The sequence below is a fragment of the Dreissena polymorpha genome, chromosome 4, assembly GCF_020536995.1.
Source record: "Dreissena polymorpha isolate Duluth1 chromosome 4, UMN_Dpol_1.0, whole genome shotgun sequence".
Classification (NCBI taxonomy): domain Eukaryota; kingdom Metazoa; phylum Mollusca; class Bivalvia; order Myida; family Dreissenidae; genus Dreissena; species Dreissena polymorpha.
In genome coordinates, this window is record NC_068358.1 from 53,884,795 (window position 1) to 53,905,820 (window position 21,026).

The following is a 21,026-nucleotide window of genomic DNA, read 5'->3' on the forward strand; positions in this document are numbered from 1 at the left end:
TTAATATCACTCTCTTGACGATATGGCTGGAAAATGAGTTGAATTTGAACAATTTAGTAATAAAGGGCATAAAACTGCATAAAATACTTCTCTCGGCATGCACGTCGCCATCTTTTTTGTCATGTGATTAAACCCTCTGATTCCTTGAATGCAATTATGTACACCTACCTGAATTCCATGGTAGCCATTTACATGTGCACAAATCTTCAAACTGAGGAAATTCAAAATTTTAAGACATCAATTTTCAACTCTAACTTAATTATTCTAAAGTTTCCCTGAAGTCTTTTAGTATGACCCAAACTTTGTATCCAGTTGATAAAAAGTGTACACTTTTGCAGATATGGCATGTCACCAGACTGTTTGGTAAGTAAATTACACTGTACTTTCTTCTGTTGACTGCAGACTTAAATGGGCAAACACTGCTTATCCACTTTGAACTTTCATTTATTATTTACTATTTCATTATTAGTAAGATAGTTGTCCCAGGGCATGACTGTACAAATAATGAATTACTTAAATGTATCACAAACATGTGAATCCAATGCATTGACCTTTGTAAAGATTTTAATTGTGCTATACACAGTACTTCCCAATCTAATTAAATTACTTGTGTAGCATCATGGTACATGTAATTACCACCAGTGTGCTATATTGCATTGAATACTGTAACAGAAGAGCAACTTTACAAATCCAATACCGGTAACACTTTCCCATGGTATTATGTTTCAATTTCCTTGTCACAAAGTGGGTGATATTTTTAAATAAATCTCTGTGAATTGATTCCTTAAAAAAAATCTGTTGTGATCATCTTGTTCTTCATGAAATACAATCATAAAATTGTTGAACGCTATCATATCATATGATAATATTTTTTCCAGTACAGAAAATATTAAGAAATGTAGATAATAATATTATTGTAAAGCGTTACATTCATGAGGCAAATAATTTTAGTTTATTCTAGTCTTGCTAAATTAACAGCTTGAGTAACTTAAACATACACAACCAAATAGATGTACAACAGATATTTATATTGTTCACACATGATAATAAAAACAAGAGCACCTCATAACGGGTGCTACGCTCAGCTACGGGTGCAGTTTTGAATAAATGAAAGCTTGTCAGAATTTTTTTTTTTTTTTTTTTTAGAGGTCACAGTGACCTTGACCTTTGACCTAGTGACCCCAAAATGGGTGTGGCGTGTAGAACTCATTAAGGTGCATCTACATATGAAGTTTCAAAGTTGTAGGTGGAAGCACTTTGATTTTAGAGCCAATGTTAAGGTTTTTGCTCGACGCGGACGGCAGACGTCAAGCGGTGGACGTCGGACGGCGAGCTGGCTATGACAATACCTTGGGTTTTCTCTGAAAATGCCGAGCTAAAAACTATTTAAAAAGTTACATTTGATATAATATACAGTAATGTTTTAAATACTGAGCATACATGTACATGTTTAAGTGCATATATAATTTTACAAATCTGAATTATAAACTGAAAATATGCAGTTTAGCCATAATTAGTGCAATGATACTTATGAACTAAAATATGAATTTTAAATTATTATCAAAATATCATTATTTTGTATAACAGTTGTCATCAATGCTTCTGCGAAACTTTCATGAACTGTTCGAGAACAATCTTTGAGTGACTACTACTGCATACATATTGTAAATTCAAATGAACAATGATAATGAACAAGTGACAAAATTAATGATACTGCTCATACTGGTAATTGTGACAATTATTTTGATCATGATCATGCTGATGCTTGTGCTGCTGCTTCTGTTGCTGCTGCTTCTGTTGCTGCTGCATATGATGATGATAATAACAATGATACGACAATCATGATGGTAGGACAATGTGGTGATGATCATGATGATGATGATGATGGTAATGATGAAACAACAATAATAACAATAATTTTAATTTTTAACAAATATGATGATGATAATGAAGATGATGAAGATGATGAAGATGATGATGATGATGATGATGATGATGAATATTCACACAATAGCAAACAACTGTCAGCCTTCAGTGCTTTGATTTTACAGACCTGCTTGAAGAAACAGATGTTGCATAAAATACACTATTGCACAAACATATGCTCATTCTTCTCAGCCACATAGCAATGCAGCTTTAGCTTTACATTCAATTCTCAAGATGTTAGATTTTTCAGGAAGACTCAAAAACAAATAATGTTGAAATTCTCAAGGTCACTCGAAGCTTTGAACAAGCAAAAAAGTTCACCACAAGTTAGTATCATTTTACAGCACTTCCACCATGGGAAGTAACAGATGTGCATTGCCTGCCATAAGATTGAAATATGATACTATCTCAAGATGAGTTCCATAATCTGCATAATCTTCTTTCCAACAAGTGTCTGTGACCTTGATGATAACAACTTACAGAGCATTTCTTAGGAAAGAAGATTGTACTATAAATATTTCATGAATTTGCACTGTTGGGATATATCACTGCTAGGAGTCTTATACCGGTACATATCTTATTGAGCAGGCTAACATTTCCCTACACCATCTTTTCTTATTTGTGTGAATAACATAATACATGTAACATCTTAAATACTGTGTATTTGTATAGTTGAAAAGTGCAAACAATTTTATGGCACAATGACTGTGAACAAAACGATGATGATATTTATCCCACAACAAGTATAATTAAGTTAGACATATCCTCATTTAGCAATAACCTAATTTGATTGATGTAGTGTATAAATAGAAAGTACATGTGTATACAAAAACCAATTTGTAAAATAATTAAAATGGTATAGAATACACACCATGTGGGTTTTTGTTGTATTAACTATAATGTGTAGATGAGAGTTTAAATCCTTTCAATTTAAATTGCTATCAATATATATATATTTTCTAAAATGACACTTATCTCTGGACTATAATGGACTTGGACTATCTCCACGCGTTATTATTTCGTCTAAGATAGGATTCCATAAAAGTATTCTTTTTACTTGAAACAAGAAATATCTTTTAAAAAGATATACGGCGTTGATTGTGGTTGGAGTTTATGGAAGGTAAAGAGTTCAATGAATGAGATCAAGGAAAGCGAATGTCTTTTTCTGTGCAGTTCTTAGCTGCATCACACCCAGTACGGGATGTTACGCGGAGTTTTCGCGGCTTATTTTACATTATTACATATTGCTGGTCATAAACCTATAGATACAAAACAGAAAACCAAAAGAAGAATGGAAGTGAAATTAAAACATATGAGTCAACCGCCCACACGGCAAGTATCCGTACATATTTTAAATATTTATATGCGCGTTCTTCGAACAAACCTGTTTTAGTGGTTTGTCGGGCATTGCTATTTGATTCGATTATTAACAGTATTGAGAATCATCGCGCTCATGCTTAATACATTAGTCAATATAGTGGAATAATTCTTGTTAAATTAATTAAAAATAATATTCATCATGGTATTGTTGAAAACACATTAAAAATCTATTATTGACATACCATAATTATATCGCTGGATATCTTCATTTAACATCTTTCTGGTCTAAAGAAAATACCAGTTCACCTAGTTTAGGCTATAGCGTCTTTATTACACAACGATTATTTTACTGGCCGCGAACTCTGATCAGCACATAAGGTAGTCGTGAAGACGCAGCGATGACCTGTATATAAACTCTGACATTCACACACACTAACCGCGAACTGACCCTGATTCCTCGCGGCTTGAAATGCAATGCATTAAAGTGAGGCCTCGCTTCCACTGCTATTTATACTTTTGCATGTTAACATGTTGACAAGAATATGGAAATATGAGAACATAGCCTTTAAATGCAAACGTTCTCACGCTGGCAATCCTCTGAAAATAAAAGGTGCACGCACAAACTGTATTGATGTCGTGATTGAGTGTGAAACTGTTCTATCTATTAAGCCATTTCATTAGAGATAAAATTGTTTCATGCTGAACACGCAGTAAAAGAGCGTTACAAAGACGCGGACATGTTTCCAATGTTCTGGTCGTATGCTCAAATCAGCCTATGGGATAAATGAAGTGTATTCATTCTGACCTAGCCGTGGGAAATTTTATTTGAATTTTATTGGACAGTTACAAAGGTCAGTTATAAGGTGAAAAGCTGGCTTAGACAGCTACGCCGAAAATACCATTTCACAATTACCAGAAGGACTAGCATCCTCCATTTTATTACATATTATTAAGTCCTTTTGTGCGTACTATAAAAGAGGCTAATGCAGTAAATGGTAAGTTCAAATGCAAACCTTGTAACTTTCAGAAACACTTATTTAAACAGAACCAAGAAATATCTTTAAAAAAGATATATGGCGTTGATTGTGGTTGGTGTTTATGAACAATCAAAAGTTATATCTATGGTATCAAAGATAGCAAATGCCGTTTTTCTGCGCAGTTCTTAGCTGCATCAGAGGCAAATCAATTACATGGTGTTGCGCCAGATTTTGTGGCTTATCTCGCATTATTAGATATTATTTATCACATATCTACAAATACAAAACAGAAATATAAAAGAAGAATGGAAATAAATGAAAGCATATAGGTCAGCCGGCAATACACGAATGTTCCGTACATATTTGAAATATTTATAGGCATGTTCTATGAACAGACCTCTTTAGTGGTTTGTGGGACATTGTTATTTGATTTGATAATTAATAGTATTGTGAATCATCTTGCTAGTGCTTAATAAATTGGTCTATATGGTGGAATGTTTCAAATTAAATTAATCAAAACTGGTATGTATCACGTAATTGTTGAAAACACTTAAGGAATCTTTGATTGACATACCTTAATAATATTGCTGAATATCTTCATTTAATATCGTTCTGATTAAAATAAACATTTAGTTCACATAGTAAACATGAAAGTTAACACAGAATGCAATATGGTAGTAATTTCTAAATATGAGAACACAGCCTTTAAATACAAACGCTCTGAGGCTGACATAATCTTCTAAATATAAAGGGACTGCTACACAAACTGTATTGATGTCGAGAGTTGAGTGTGAAACTGTTCTATCTCTCAAGCCTTATCATTAGAGATAAAATTAATTCATGCTGAACACGCAGTTAACATCGCTGCGAAGGGCACTGTAGTATTCTTTTTCCAATCCTATAGTTCCCCAAAATAGAAAGTCAAAAAGTGTTTGTAGATTGCACGTTTTGTATTTTAAAAAAAGTTTCAGGCCTACCAGCGGAAAAAGTTCAAATTGATAGGACACTAACAAAGGTCAGCTATTAAGGTAACAAGAAATATCTTTAAAAAAGATATACGGCGTTGATTGTGGTTGGAGTTGGTGAAAGGTAGAGAGTTCAGTGAATGAGATCAAAGATAGCGAATGTCTTTTTCTTTGCAGTTCTTAGCTGCAACTAACGCAGTACGGGATGTTACGCGGAGTTTTTGCTGCTTATTTTACATTATTACATATTGCTGGTCATAAACCTATAGATACAAAACAGAAAACCAAAAGAAGAATGGAAGTGAAATTAAAACATAAGAGTCAACCGGCCACACACGAAGTATCCGTACATATTTTTAATATTTGTACGCGCGTTCTTCGAACAAAACTGTTTTAGTGGTTTGTCTGGCATTGCTATTTGATTCGATTATTAACAGTATCGAGAATCATCGCGCTAATGCTTAATACATTAGTCAATATGGTGGAATAATTCTTGTTAAATTAATAAACAAGAGATGTGTTCGTCAGAAACACAATGCCCCCTACTGCGTCGCTTTGAAATAAAATTTCTATTTATCATTTGGCAGGTATAGAAATCATCTTTCTTTAAAGCTTATTACTTCCCTTGGATTTTGTTTGTTGTTTTTTGACCTTTAACATTGAAGGATGACCTTGACCTTTCACCACTCAAAATGTGCAGCTTCATGAGATACACATGCATGCCAAATGTAAAGTTGCTATCTTCAATATTGCAAAAGTTATGGCCAATTTTAAAGTTTTCGGACGGACGGCTGACAGACGGACTGACAGTTCAACTGCTATATGCCACCCTACAGCCGGGTCAAACATCACCGACTACCAAGGCCTGTGGTTTATCAAAGAGATCATAGCCACAATCATCATGTATCTATGCACATAAGTCCACAGGCAAGTAATGAAATCTACCAATCACAAATTAGTACAAGAAAGAAATGATATTTATATCATTTAGAAAAACCTTTGACTAATCAATCATTTAAGTTATAAATAAACAAAATACAAAATCTGTACAGTAACTGTGAAAAGAAAATAAATTCTTAGTAAGGAAATATATAATCTGAGATTTATAATTATATAAATTACTTCCTTTGAAAATAATTGTCTCTAACAAATCTCTATTTTTAGTGGCAAATAATTATAAGCCACTACCGTGACTGTAGATTCAAAAGTAACCTTAAAGTATCTAAGATACATATTTCTGGTCTAAAGAAAATTCCAGTTCACCTAGTTCATGCGATAGCGTCTATATTATATAACACTTATTATACTGGCCACGAACTGACCCTGATACCTTGCGGGTTGGAATGCAATGCATTAAAGTGAGGCCACACTTCCACTGCTGGGATGACAGCTTGTTTACAACTTTATACTTTTACGTGTTAAATGTTCAATATCGAAAACAATTTAAAATGGTTTGACCAAAACGAATATCAGGATATGGAAAAAAGGATACTTTTATGAACTTAAATATACTAGTACACAGACATGAATATGGAAGTAATTACTAAATATGAGAACATAGCCTTTAAGTACAAACACTCTGGCGCTGGCAATCCTCTGAAAACAAGCAAATTCGTTGAATTGATATCCTCCGCCAATATGCTTCTGGACACAAAAGTGTTATATTTGACACTCAAAAAAGCATTTTTTGAAGATACAAAGGGCCATAACTCCATTATTAACAAATGGTGTACAATGCCATTTGTAGTGCATCATCCTCTTATCCATATATATACTCATACAAAGTTTCAATTAAATCCGCCAAAGCACTTCCAAGATATGGCTCCGGAAACATAAGTGCCAGACGGACGGACGGAAATACGGACGGACGGATGGACGGACAATGCCAAAACAATATCCCCCCGCCTATGGCGGGGGATAATAATAAAAGGTGCACGCACAAACTGTATTGATTTCAAGAGTTGTCAGTGTAAAACTGTTCTATCTATCAAGCCTTTTCATTAGAGATAAAATTGTTTCATGCTGAACACGCAGTAAAACAGTGTTACAAAGACGCGGTCATGTTTCCAATGTTTTGGTGGTATGCTCAAATCAGCCAATGGAATAAATGAAGTGTATTCATTCGTGTCTAGCAGCGGGAAATTATTTGAATTTTATTGGACACTTACAAAGGTCAGGTAAGGTCAAGTGATGTTAAACAGCTACGCGGACAAAGCTGGGTTAGACAGCTATGCCAACAAAATTTCTTCAGCTAAAATTAGTGGTCTGTCTTCAGGATTAATTAGGCCAGGAAACTGAGAGCCAGACTTTGCGTGTATTTAGCTGCTGTGGAAAAAGAAATTGACAATCTTGCCATATTAAATGTTTGCCACAATAAGTGTAGGTTTTGGACCAAAGCTGCCATCAGTTTCTTCTTATTTTCTCTGATGGACCCATAAAGAATTTAAAGCAGTTAATACCATATTGACTATTCAATATCTGAGTTCTCTTATACTATTGGAAGAAATTGAAAGAAACTTACTAATTCTCTTTCAATTAATCTAATAAATTCAACTTATCAACGTAAATTATCAGTTACTGTAAAGTAGAATCCACAAATTGTTTAAGTTAAATTGTGTACTTCTTTTTTTTTTTTTTAATAGTTCTATAATCCAAGCGACAATTGTGTTGTTGCCCTGAAATCAAAATAAAAGAAAGGTAACATTATGATGAGATACTGAATAACATCTGCACTTGTGTCAGTGATACTTACATGTTTTGCAGTTGTCTCTCCTACTCTCCTAATTTTCTAGAACTGTCATTTCACTTTATATCTGAAATTGTAACAATATTTTGACACTTTATTTCATAGCAGCGTGTATACCATGCACAATTCAAAGTAAGTTCTTAAAGACCATTTTAATGGACATTGGAACTCAGTGCAGGCACATTGCAGCTGAGGCACCTATATTTTAAAAAGTATCAGTTACAAGAGATTAAGTTTTCTGCAGAACCTGGAATAAGTTGATCAACAACTGATTGGAATGCAATGAACACCTCCACAGATGGTTAGCGTGTGGCTATGATATTAATTAGTGAAAACATCATTTTGAATGATAAATAATCATATAATAAGGAAAAATCAACTTTTCTGAAAAAAAAATTCACTATCAATATATATATATATAACAAGGTATACTCGAAACCACCCGAAAACAGGGTGCATTGCTTTGAACAGCCATTACTCCATCAATTTTGCATAGATTTTCATGAACATAGTCTTATTCAACGCAGAAATTAATTTCCTTTCAGGAAATGTATATATCTTTTTATATTTCTACACATGCTGGGTCAAATTTTAAGAAATAAAACGATACACAATTCGCGTGACCTACTAAAATGACACGATCAGACAGGATTCATGAATGAAATCTTCAGGTGTAAAGACACACCTTCGCATGGGACCAATGAAATCACTTGTGTGTTTAAAATGTCAGTTAGTTGAAATGTATGTAAACAAAGGTTTCAAACGGCGCTGGACAGTTGGTTTTGATGCATCATGCAACGGCAAGCACAGTAAAAATGTTTTTTCATACGTTTTATTGAATTATGGTATCGAGGTCAGTGAACTTTGCTGGGAAAATGCACTTTACTCCGTGAAGATTTCAGTCTTAGATTAGGTCTGATCAATGTCAAGTGGGTCATGCGAGTTGTGTATCGTGTTATTTCCTAAAAGTTGACCCAGTATTAATTGTAACAAGAGTGCCAAACTGTCACAAGATACGCCCGTTTTAAGGCTTTGGACAACTTGATAACTTTACCATGACCCATATTTGAACTTGACCTACATATCATCTAGACACAACTTCAGACCAAAGTTGGTGATGATCTGATGAAAACTACTTCAATTAGAGAGAGGACACCATGCTAAATGCTTGAAATGCACTAAGTGACCTTGTGACCTAGTTTTTAACCTGGCATGACCCATATTTGAACTTGACCTACATGTAGATATTGTCTAGACACAACTTCTGACCAAATTTGGTGAAGATCAGATGAAAACTACTTCAATTAGAGAGCGGACACCATGCTAAATGCTTGAAATGGTTTAAATGACCCTGTGACATAGTTTTTGACCCGGCATGATCCATATTCGAACTTGACCTAAATAATGTCCAGATACAACTTCTGACCAAGTTTGGTGAAGATCAGATGAAAACTACTTCAATTAGAGAGGGGACACCATGCATAAATGCTTGAAATGCACTAAGTGACCCTGTGACCTAGTTTTTGACCCGGCATGACCCATATTCGAACTTGACCTAGATATTGTCTAGATACAACTTCTGACCAAGTTTAATGAAGATCGGATAGAAACTATTTGAATTAGAGAGCGGAAACTGCTGTGGACAGCCCCCCCCCCCCCCCCCCGCTGCCAAGGTGAAACTATAATACGTCCCTTTTTTTTTAAAACGGGCGTATAAAAATATTGCAAGACATGTACATTTCCAGATAGGAAATTCATTTATGCTTGAATAAGACCGAGATTGTTAAAATCGCTGCAAAATTGATGAAGTAATGGCTGTTCAAAGCGATGCACCGTTTTCGGGTGATTTCGAGTTGAATACCTTGTTATATATGTATCACGTCGTGAGAAAACCTGCCTAATTGACATTTACAAAGTCATCAAGAAAATGATATCAAAGATTTCCGCGTAAATTTCGTGCTATTTTTACCGAAGCAAGTTTACATGAAAGTAAAATCATAAGCAATTCTTTGTGATTTTTCGCGATATGGACGTGGAATTAGAGGTAAGCACCTTTTACATTTAATATTCTGATTTGGTTTTGAATTTGGCATGCAGTTGTAGTAAATAAACTTGAATTATTTGGCATGACTTTAAGCACTGTTTAAATGTCACGTGGTTTTCTCGAGAAATTTAAATTACTAGTAATTTTAGTTTCATGTACTCAATTTGATCGTTTTGCATATTACATGCCCGTACTTATATCGGGACATTAATAAAGTAAATATTTCAATAGCTCTGGTATTAAATAAACATCACCTCTACGATTGATGTATTTGTAAACAGGACAGAAGAGCCACCTTTTGTCATTTTGTTTATTATTTTTATGAGTTGCATTTCGTCAATTTAAGTTTATGCATAAGATATAAAAGTAAGAATTTATATTTCAGCTGTGTAAAAGTTGCTTGTTGAAAATGTTGTGAAAAGATGTTTCATATTAGACTCGTGTCAAAATTGCGAAGTCATTATTAATATCGGTCTCTGTGTTAATACAGTAATAATTGTACACATAAGAATGTTACAGTCTCATTATATTATGAGCGGAAATAGCTCAGTCGGTTAAGAGGCAGAGTTTGATAACAGTGACTTTTTCAAGATTGAGACCTGATGGACACACTTTAAAAAAAAATGTTTTTGTCAAATGTTAAATTCCTTATACATAGATAATACAACTTTCGTTTCTATTTAACAATTTGTAATTAGTTCTATATGTTTTATTATTACTTTTTAAAGGAAATCGAAAACCAGCATTTTGGAAGGACTCCGTGCAATACACCATTTGCATCTCAACAGTCATGCAGCAGTGACAGCGAGTCAGACGATCATCTCGTTGACCAGCAGCAAGATCACGCGGAAGTGGAAATGTGTCAACTTCAGGCTGCTCTGCTAGAACTTCAAGCTGAAGTATCCGATGATGAAGACCTCTCTTCAGTGGCAAATGATTCGGACCTACCTAACAAACACAAATTTATGAAAGGCTGCGGCTGTTAAAAAAACTGTCAAAAGCATTTCAGCTATGACCAGATCCGATCAAGTGTGTTAAATATGCAAGAAATGAGCAGAGACGAGAAGGGTCAGTTTCTTATGGGAATACTCAGCAACGATTTCGTTTGTACTGAAACAACAAAACGGGGAAACAAAAGACGAAGAAAAAAGAGGTCGTTTGCTATTCATGGTAAAAATGTGTGTAAATCGACATTCATGTTGTGTTACGATACAAAACGTACTGTGCTTTCAAACATGTTAAAACATGTGACTTTACACGGAGCTGTTCCCAGAGTCCACGGAAACAAAGGTCCGCAGCCTATGCACGCCATGCAGCTCGAAGATGTGCAACGGGTGGTGCATTTCTTGAAAAATACTGCTGAGACGATTGGGATATTCTATTCAGCAGCTCCACGTGGAAATGACCATATTCCGGTGGTGTTCTTACCATCACATAAAACGAAACTGGGAATTCATAATGACTACAAGCAACTATGGATCAACGAGGGTGTGAAGTATTTGCATCTAACAGCCTTTCAAACGATTTGGTCACGTTGTGTTCCACATATCAAGATCGTCAAGCCACTTGACGATGTGTGCGCGATGTGTGAGTCATTACGAACAGTTATCTCGAACGCAATTACTGAAATCCAGAAATTGGATTCTGCCGCACATGACCAATCATGTAAATGATGCAAGAAAGGGAAAATTGTGTTTAAAACTGTTAATTGGTGTCTATTAAAATATAAACTGTATATTATTGATAAGAATGTGAATGTTATTAGGAATTCTAATTAATGAAAGGCATAGATGAATATGCTTAAATTTTAATGTTTATAATAATAATAATAATAATAATTATAAAAATATAATAATAATAATATAATGATAATAAGTGAGACCATGTGAACAAAATGCATTTCAAATTCCACTTCAGAGTGTCAGCATTCCGCATACGAGTAGGCAGATGGGTCCCCTGTACTTCTTGTCTTTGCTGAAGGTGATGCTGTTCGGATTTCGAGTAAGCGGTGGCAGTCAAATTAATTTTGTATACGACGAGTTGCAGACGATTGGCGAAGATGGGAAACAGTCACAGGGTCCAAATGCTGTCATTGCCATGATTAATTGGGCGCTGAAACAGCACTGTCCATTGGCATCGTCCTTCTCAATTCATGCCGACAACTGTCCAGGTGGGTTTTCAAAGTTAAATGCTCCCGACTGTGTCAACTGTCAACAAGTTGCAAAATTATTTAATAATATCACTTCCCTATGGTTTCATCATGTTACTGCGTTCTGATGAGCTGGAGAGCACAATGTTGCATATATTGTTCACGAAAAACGAGGTGTTAAATGCTCCCGACTGTGTCAACTGTCAACAAGTTGCAAAATTATTTAATAATATCACTTCCCTATGGTTTCATCATGTTACTGCGTTCTGATGAGCTGGAGAGCATAATGTTGCATTATATTTTAGGATAAAGCGGGTTGCATCCATGAGTAAATGTATTGGTGCAATGCCATTTGCGTCATATGTACACATTTGATACTGCGCAGGTCATATAGGCAGCTGCATGCCGACTGACTTCATACACGCATGAATTATGTTGTATTTTACTCAATATCTTGAAACCATACACATAGTTAAAGTTATACAACTATGAGGATTGAACCCCTCTTTTCTTTGTTTCAACGATGTATGAAGGAAATTTTGGGCAACTAAATTTATTCATAAATCCTTTGTATGTAAAGAGCGTTTCAAATATAGAATGTTTTCAACTTTCAGGCCAGAACAAAAACCGGTTTGTGCTGGGTTACTTTATGTGGCGGGTTTTGACGGGCCAAAACAAGACCATTGAATACCTGATGCAGACACCAGGTATATAACGTTGCTTCCAACATACATGCAATTGAAACCAGTCATGCTATTCACACTTTCTGGGGAAACTAACAACACTTAACATGGTTATCATGTTGCCGATATACATTAGTTGAAAATTAATAAAAATATAAATATTGATAATGCCCCGATCATCATAGTGTTCCTTGTGCAATAATGCGTGCATCTGTGTGTTTGTCAACCAGTAACCATATGCACATTGTTAAACATGAATTCATAACCATAGATTTATTGCACAGGTCATGCACGCAGCCATGTAGACAGTGGGTTTGCTGCAATCAAGAATGACTGATGTGGAAACCCTGGCAGAGATGGCAGATGTTGTCGAGCAGTCTTCAGTTACCAACACTGCCATAACTTATCCGCTCTGGCCATGGAGTGACTGGAAATTCTTTATTGAACCCCGCTTAAAAGCAGTTCAAGGCATTCGGTATTTATTTAGAGATGTATTTAAAACAATAACTATAGTTAAGATATATTTTTGTCTGAATATCGGGATACGTTGGCCATATTTTCAATGATTAAATTAGATTGTTTAATCTGTAATGATACAAATTAATTATGACACGCAAACTGTCCATGAAAACAAATGTAACAATGTTTATACACGACAAATTGCACATCTTAGTTGCAGGAAATTTCAGTACTTCCGGTTTGATAGTGATGCGCCTGGGATCGTTTTCTTTCGAGAGCGACGGGATACCGAAGAGATCAGTGTAAAACTGATTAACAACAATGCGGTCGACTTTGCGCACAATGAGCGACCGTCCGTTCTTTCACCAGCCGGACTATCTGAGAGCAGGCGAAGGTACCTGACCATAAGTCCGTGATTAAGTACATCCCTGAATCAAAGCGGACTGTGATTATTTGAAACTCAGACTGATATATTTTAAACACTGATGTGCGACGTAAATTGTATGTTTTTCTGTAAATGGGAAGAATAAAAATAAAAATGAAAATATGGACACGTAAGAAAAAAAAAGATAATAAATTTGCTTGAGGTAATTATGTTAGAAACTTGTGTTTCTCGTTATTTAAAATGTTGCCCTTTCATATAAATGAAATTAAGTGGTTTCTCCGCTACAAAGTAAAAATAGTCATTGTTAACAGACTGTCTATTCCTAAACAACGTTATTATATGAAGAGCCCGGTTACAAAATCTAGACGTCATGATGTTGACGTTATTTACGACGTTACCATGGTATACAAATCAACAGTTATCACAGACTTAAAAATTGAAATAAAGAGTGTTATACATCATTTTAATCACAAGAAAAAGATTTTTCATTTGATATAAAAAATTGATTTTTTTGTCAATAATGCAGGTTTTCTCACGACGCGATACATATATATTTGATAGTGAAATTTTTTTTCCAGAAAAGTTGATTTTTCCTTAAAATATGATTATTTATCATTCAAAATGATGTTTTCACTAATTAATATCATAGCCACACGCTAACCACCTGTGAACACCATCACACATTTTTGAAACTGATAATAACCATATCATAGTGTATCATTCACAGCACAATCTGACATGAATTATCAACTTTAGTAAAAGGTCAGACAAATGCAGTGACAGCACACTCTGACCTGAATAATGCACATGCAAAGCCTTGTGATGCCATTATTGGGATATAAAAAGAATGCAAAGAAAAATTTATTGAAAGAACAAAAAGATCGGATTACATGGCATCATTTATTCAAGAAAAAGTCAGTTATCATTAATATTTTTTTTGCAATGTCTTAAACTTTGGACAGCTGGTTCCTCACTAAAACAAAGTTTTTAAGAGGCCTCATGAAAATAATAGTTTTGTCATACATGTACTTTTGATCATTCTTATAATAATAGTTATGGATGCCCTGCATCTTCCAAAAAACTGTAAATTTCAAAACATCTATTTGGAGTTAAGAATTCTGACCAGAAATTGTAGCACTATATAGAACTACATGCTTTATATATTATCAATAAAAAGCATGTTTAAAACGATAGTAAGAAATAACAAATTTCAACAAGAGATGTGTTCGTCAGAAACACAATGCGACCTACTGGGCCGCTTTGAAATAAAATTTCTATTTATAATTTGGCAGGTATAGAAATCATCTCCCTTTAAAGCTTATTACTTCCCTTGGATTTTGTCCAATCCAACCATGGGGGGGGGGTCTGTAGACAGTCAAAAATGACTAAGTCAGACATCACTGACAACCAAGGCCTGTGGTTAATCAAAGAGATCATAGCCAGAGTTCATCGTGTATCTATGGACATAAGTCCACGGGTATGTAATGAACCCTACCATTCACAAATTAGTACAGGAAAGAAATGATAATTATATCATTTTAAAACAAGGGACAAAATTGTCACAAAACCAGGTTTTCATTGTGAAAAAAAAATCTGATAAAGGGAGAAAACTCAAACTGAACTTTTGAAATGACCAAAAAAAATTAACCCCCTTTGTAAGTTTTTTTTTTTTTTAAATCTATTTTTAGTCGTGGCGACCTTGACATTGGAGATATTGACGTGATTCTTTCGTGGGACACACCGTCCCATGATGGTGAACAAATGTGCCAAATGATTTTAAAATCTCACAATGAATGACATAGTTATGGCCAGGACAAGCTCATTTATGGCCATTTTTGACCTTTGAACTCAAAGTGTGACCTTGACCTTGGAGATATCGACGTAATTATTTCGCGCAACACACCGTCCAATGATGGTGAACAAATGTGCCAAATGATTTTAAAATCTGACGATGAACGACATAGTTATGGCTCGGACAAGCTCATTTATGGCCATTTTTGACCTTTGAACTCAAAGTGTGACCTTGACCTTGGAGATATCGACGTAATTATTTCGCGCGACACACCGTTAAATGATGGTGAACAAATGTGCCAAATGATTTTAAAATCTGACAATGAACGACATAGTTATGGCCCGGACAAGCTTATTCCGCCAGCCCGCCAGCCAGCCAGCCAGCCCGCCAGCCAGCCAGCCCGCCCGCATTCGCCAATCTAATAACCAGTTTTTTCCTTCGGAAAACCTGGTTAAAAACCTTTGACAAATCAATCATTTGAGTTATAAATAATCAAAATGAAAAATCTGTACAGTAACTTTGAAAAGAACTTAAATTCTTAGTGAGGAAATATATAATCTGAGATTTATAATAATATAAATTACTTCCCTTGAAAATAATTGTCTCTAACAAATCTCTATTTTTAGTAGCAAATAATTAAAAGCCACTACTGTGACTGTAGATTCACCACTCAAAATGTGCAGCTCCATGAGATACACATGCATGCCAAATATCAAGTTGCTATGTTCAATATTGAATAATTATCTCCCTTTAAAGCTTATTACTTCCCTTGGATTTGTATTTTTGACCTTAGACCTTGAAGGATGACCTTGACCTTTTACCACGATGTGTTTGTCAGAAACACAATGCCGCCTACTGCGCCCCTGTGATTTATTTAACAAAAATATATAATTTGGCAGGTCAGATAATTATTTCCATTTAAAGCTTATTACTTCCCTTGGATTTGTTTTTCTGACCCCGTGACCTAGTTTTTGACCCGGCATGACCCATATTTGAACTTGACCTAGATATAGTCTAGATACATTTTCTGACCAAGTTTCGTAAAGATCGGATAAAAACTATTTAAATAAGAGAGCGGACACGAAAAGTGTGACAGACTGACAGACAGACTTACAGACAGACTTACAGACGGACAGTGCGAAAACTATATACCCCCTTTTCTTTGAAAGGGGGCATAAAAATTGTTTGAATAATTAATTTAAATACTTGTGCAATCACATTTACCTGGGTTTGTATGTTATTGCTCAAACACACGAACCAGCTATTCAGTGAAAACAATTATATTTAATCAAAGCGCTGAAGGCACTGTAGGTGTTCGCTGTTGTAAAATGTTGTCCTTGATTAGCTTGTGCGCATTGCACAGGCTAATCAGTATGCACAGGCTAATCTTATTTGACATGCATTAAGCCCCGTTTTACCTGAAAGCAGCCAATATGTACAGATTTCAATGATAAACACTAGACTGGCCAATCTCGTCTTACAAGCTGTTAAACACTATTAGTTATATAAACTCTCTGCAGTGTACCAGTGGTGAACTATAAACAGGCAAATGTGGTGGTTATCTTTCCTAGCAGACGCTCTATATAGCATTTGTTGTCTGCTGCAACTGGCAGTGGTTGCCTTTCCATACCATACCTAAGGCTTCAAAGCACATACTGATTTGCAATTATGGTCTGTAACAATAGTGTGAGCTAACGCTCACACTAAAAACCAAATTGTTGGACAGAGTTAAGAAGAGTGACAGTAATCACAAGCTAGGTATACCAAAGTTACCTACTCAAAATTGTCAGAACAATAACTACATCCATATTCAAGTTGTAATGGAGATGTTTTTTTTCTCTATTTATTAAGTAACAGTGATATCATGATCAACCAGCATAAAAGGTTTTAATGCAATACCTCTGTCCTTACTGAAGTGTTTCACCAAAAACCTATTTTATATTTTTTAGGAACTGTTACCTTGACCCAGCACACCTCATATACAAGCTCATGGTAGGTCTCCATGAATCTCAATGCCATATCCTATAAATTTCATTAAGATTGGTCACTGCAAACTAAATTAATTGACCAGTAACAACCTGTCTGCTGTTTTTTTTCTTATTTAAGTAACACTGACCTTGAACTGGGCCCAATGGCCTTCATGTAAAGTACCTTTATACAAAATGCCAGCACATCTCCATCCAACCTCAAGTTATTGAGCAGAACCTTTTTCTACTTTAAGCAACAGTGACACAACAGTGACATTGATCTCGACCTGACATGCCCAGAATACAAGGGCAAGAAAGTTCTCTATACAGGTTTGTTACATTTAAAGTTTAATTAAGAGTGGTCAATGCTAGAACTTTGTTGAAAACCTTTTGAAAAATGAGACAAAATATAACTATTTTTTTTCAATGTATAAACTTTTTATGTTAATATATCAATCAAATATACGTGGACAATGCAGTGCATTATGACACATGTAGAAAGAGACATATACACGGATGATACAATATGGGCATGCAATTATAGTATATTGCGAGTTTTCAATGGAATTCCATTGTAATTGTCTTAGAAGCATATACAAAACATGTAGTAAAAGGAGGTTAATATAGTTTTAATTTATGTAAAAAATCAGAGGCTCCAATAACAGTGACAGCTTCTGATGCACCGGTTTTTATTTTTATTTATATGCAATATTATAAGAAAATATAAATAAATTAGTAATAAATAAATACAAAATATAAGATGTACATACCATAGGCACATGAAATAATTCCTACTTCCAGACAATTTGCAGGCAATAGACTTGTCATGAAATTGCAGCATGACTCATACTGGCCTTTGCTGTATTGGATTTTCCGCCATACCCAACCTTATATGGCTGATAAACTGAGAGAATATTCTGGAACTTTATAGTTTTCCAATAAGGAATGTTTGCAACTTGCTAAAGATACCATTTAGTCATGTTTTAAGAATACAAATCTCATTTTTACGCATATGAACTTTTGGAAATAATTATTTAACATGGTATATTATTTGTAGAAGTTGCATGTGAGTGAAGTGCTGTGACAATATTTCAACTGTAATCAATATAATTGACCCTTTTCACCTGCATGCTAGGCATCCTTTGTTGATCTTAGTAAATAATGGATGGTATTAGAACATTTTACATTCTAAGATTTTATTGGTGCAAATTCGGGTATAATTGAATGTGATTGGATTTTTTTTTGCTCAACTTTCATAAGCTTTGATAATTAAGTGACCTTTCAGTCTAATTGATTACCAATAATAATAATGTAATGATGTAATTAATAATGATGTAACTAATAATGATGTAATTTTAAAAAGTTGGCCCCTCTTGTTATGGATAGTCTTTTCTCACTGTTTATTAGTTTATTGCTATATATTGATTACAAGTCTGGTGGCCAAATAAATCCTGTTTCAGTAATCAAGGAATTTTGCAAGGCTACCTTTGGTTAAGAAAGGATTTCAGCAGCAATAAGCCATATTGTATGTTACTCCTATAAATATGAGGTCGATTTACATCGGGGTAGCTTACGTCTAATTATTTGGACTAAATGTATGTGAGTTGTACATTAATGTCCTTGTATTCTAAAAATATTCATAAAAATCCATACAAAACTAGATTGATTTGTGTATGGACTTTTCAGATATAATATTGGAAAGTTTTTAATTCAATTTCAAAAAGTGAATGTGTCGATTGTTTGTTCAAAACTGAATTGATCCTTAAGTTCAATCAAGAAATTGGTTAAATCATTTGTAAGTATAACTATTGTATGTGTTATCCCACACAATATACAGGCAAATGAAGATTTGACATAAAATGCCGGGCCGGATTAAGCACTAGGCTAACAAGGCTGCAGCCTTCAGGGCCCCCTATTTTTAAGGGGCCCCCTGTGAACAACAGGCCAGTTTCCCGATGTATGATCTTTCTTTATTACACCATTTAAAAACTTTATCGGGATTGCAGTAGAAATTGTCTGTGTGAGTTTACCACTTTCCTGATGTATATCCGATTATAACCGTTTAGTTCGCTTAGATTTTCTATGCTATCAATTTTCTTCCTGTGTTGTATATCCATTCAGAACCATTAGTTTCTCTGTTTATTATACAACTGTCCCATTAGGTCATGACAACATCTGGACACATTTTCCGACATTGAAGAGAAGGCCAAAGCGTTTGTTGCAATCAACGAATAGATGGATGCGAATAAGCGTAAAAAACAGCGCAAAGTGTTTCGTGACGAAGAACAACACTAACTGCATGCGAGTAAATAATTTTTGAATTCACACATTCTACAGCATAGTTGATTGTTTCACTGTTGAACTTTGCAAGCTGTTGAGAGCATATTATTGTATTCACAAACTGTTTGGTTTCATGACAGAGTTTGAGTCTCTCACCTTGGATGATCTACGGAAAAGTGCAACGCATCTAGTGGAGTCTTATCCAGATGACATTGTGGCTTCTTTTGTTATCTAGTTTGTTTAGTTCAAAGCCATCTTAGAAGCGGACCAAGACAGAACCATCACCCACATTATTGAACTGCTGAAGTTCGATGGAGATTAACTGTTTGAATATACTTAACAATAATTATTCCAGTTTATAACTGTCAAGGTGAGCGGTCATTTTCAACGTTATCACGCGTGAAAAACGAACTGAGGAACACCATGAGTAAAGAAAGGTTAACAGCATTGGGGCTACTTTCTATTGAATGTCAAGTCCTCCGAGAACTAGTCTTTACACAGCTGATCGATGACTATGGCTGAAGCTGAAGTGTTGTAGAAGAGACTTATAGCCTGGAATGTGTTACATGTAACATGTGTGTTAAGTTAAGGTAATAAAATAGTTATACATTGTTTTACTTGTTTTGCTATATATTTAAAGTGCAACTCTTAACTGTGTATAAATGCAATTTTTCTGATCTTTGTAGTTAAGAGTATGAAGTATGATTTTCAATATACAGAAGAGGACCAGATCGAGGGAAGGGGGCCCCCAAAACAATGTGTAGCCTTGGGCCCCTAAACAGCTTAATCCGGCCCTGATAATATGCTATAATATTGCTAAACAGCCAAGCTGCCAATAGCTTTTTGAAAAACATACAAGTTATTTTACGTGAGATTTTCCAACCCCTGTTAATAATTCAGACATCCAAGAAAGCGTAACATGATCCTACTTTTAATAAGGGTTAAATAACCTTCCTCAGAAATATCAACTTGATCTAAAACTAACTGTTACAATTCATCCAGAATTATACTTATCTTTTTAACCACTCTATCATTACATATTTTATTCTGTTCATGCCATTGACACATCCATCCTCCATAGCAAGAAATAGCAGATTGTCTTATTTGCCTGTATGTAGGACTTTATTATGTTATTATATGATCCGGATTGACAAAAAGTGAACTGGGTGATATTTCAAGTATTTACCTTCTTAAAAAGGTCCCGTCATGTAATATATTTTCCTTTTCATTATAATGCACACTACCGCGCTGAGCACGAGGAAATTACGCTTAGGACGTTGTACGGTACTGTGTGATTTTTATGACATTAGTTTTACCCATACTCCACAAACGC

The 21,026-nt window shown here is 34.8% G+C and overlaps 2 protein-coding genes across 3 annotated transcripts in view; one reads left to right on the forward strand and one right to left on the reverse strand.

The window, feature by feature from the left end:
* LOC127876080 (tripartite motif-containing protein 2-like) overlaps positions 1-21,025 on the reverse strand; it is a 65,549-nt gene extending 44,524 nt beyond the window's left edge. The window contains exons 1-2 of one of the 2 annotated variants that reach the window (XM_052420989.1): positions 20,880-21,025; positions 7,941-8,001 (exon numbers count right to left, since the gene is read on the reverse strand). The gene's annotated coding sequence lies outside the window, so the exon portion shown is untranslated. Of the gene's footprint in view, positions 1-168; positions 844-7,940; positions 8,002-20,879 lie in introns of those variants that run through there. The other variant, XM_052420990.1, reaches the window with a different exon arrangement.
* LOC127876128 (uncharacterized) lies at positions 2,425-13,812 on the forward strand. Its single transcript, XM_052421123.1, has 5 exons — positions 2,425-2,494; positions 11,896-12,148; positions 12,742-12,834; positions 13,095-13,285; positions 13,484-13,812. The coding sequence occupies exons 2-4, from the start codon at positions 11,926-11,928 to the stop codon at positions 13,145-13,147; spliced, it is 369 nt and encodes a 122-aa protein (XP_052277083.1). The 5' UTR covers positions 2,425-2,494; positions 11,896-11,925; the 3' UTR covers positions 13,148-13,285; positions 13,484-13,812.
* Position 21,026: the final 1 nt, after the last annotated feature.

Bases quoted from the DNA above. Each gene is read 5' to 3' on its own strand.
- LOC127876128 (XM_052421123.1), top strand. From the start codon at position 11,926: ATGGGTCCCCTGTACTTCTTGTCTTTGCTGAAGGTGATGCTGTTCGGA. The intron at 12,149-12,741 runs GTGGGTTTTCAA...TTCAACTTTCAG, and splicing joins TCATGCCGACAACTGTCCAG to GCCAGAACAAAAACCGGTTT. The intron at 12,835-13,094 runs GTATATAACGTT...TTTATTGCACAG, and splicing joins ATACCTGATGCAGACACCAG to GTCATGCACGCAGCCATGTA.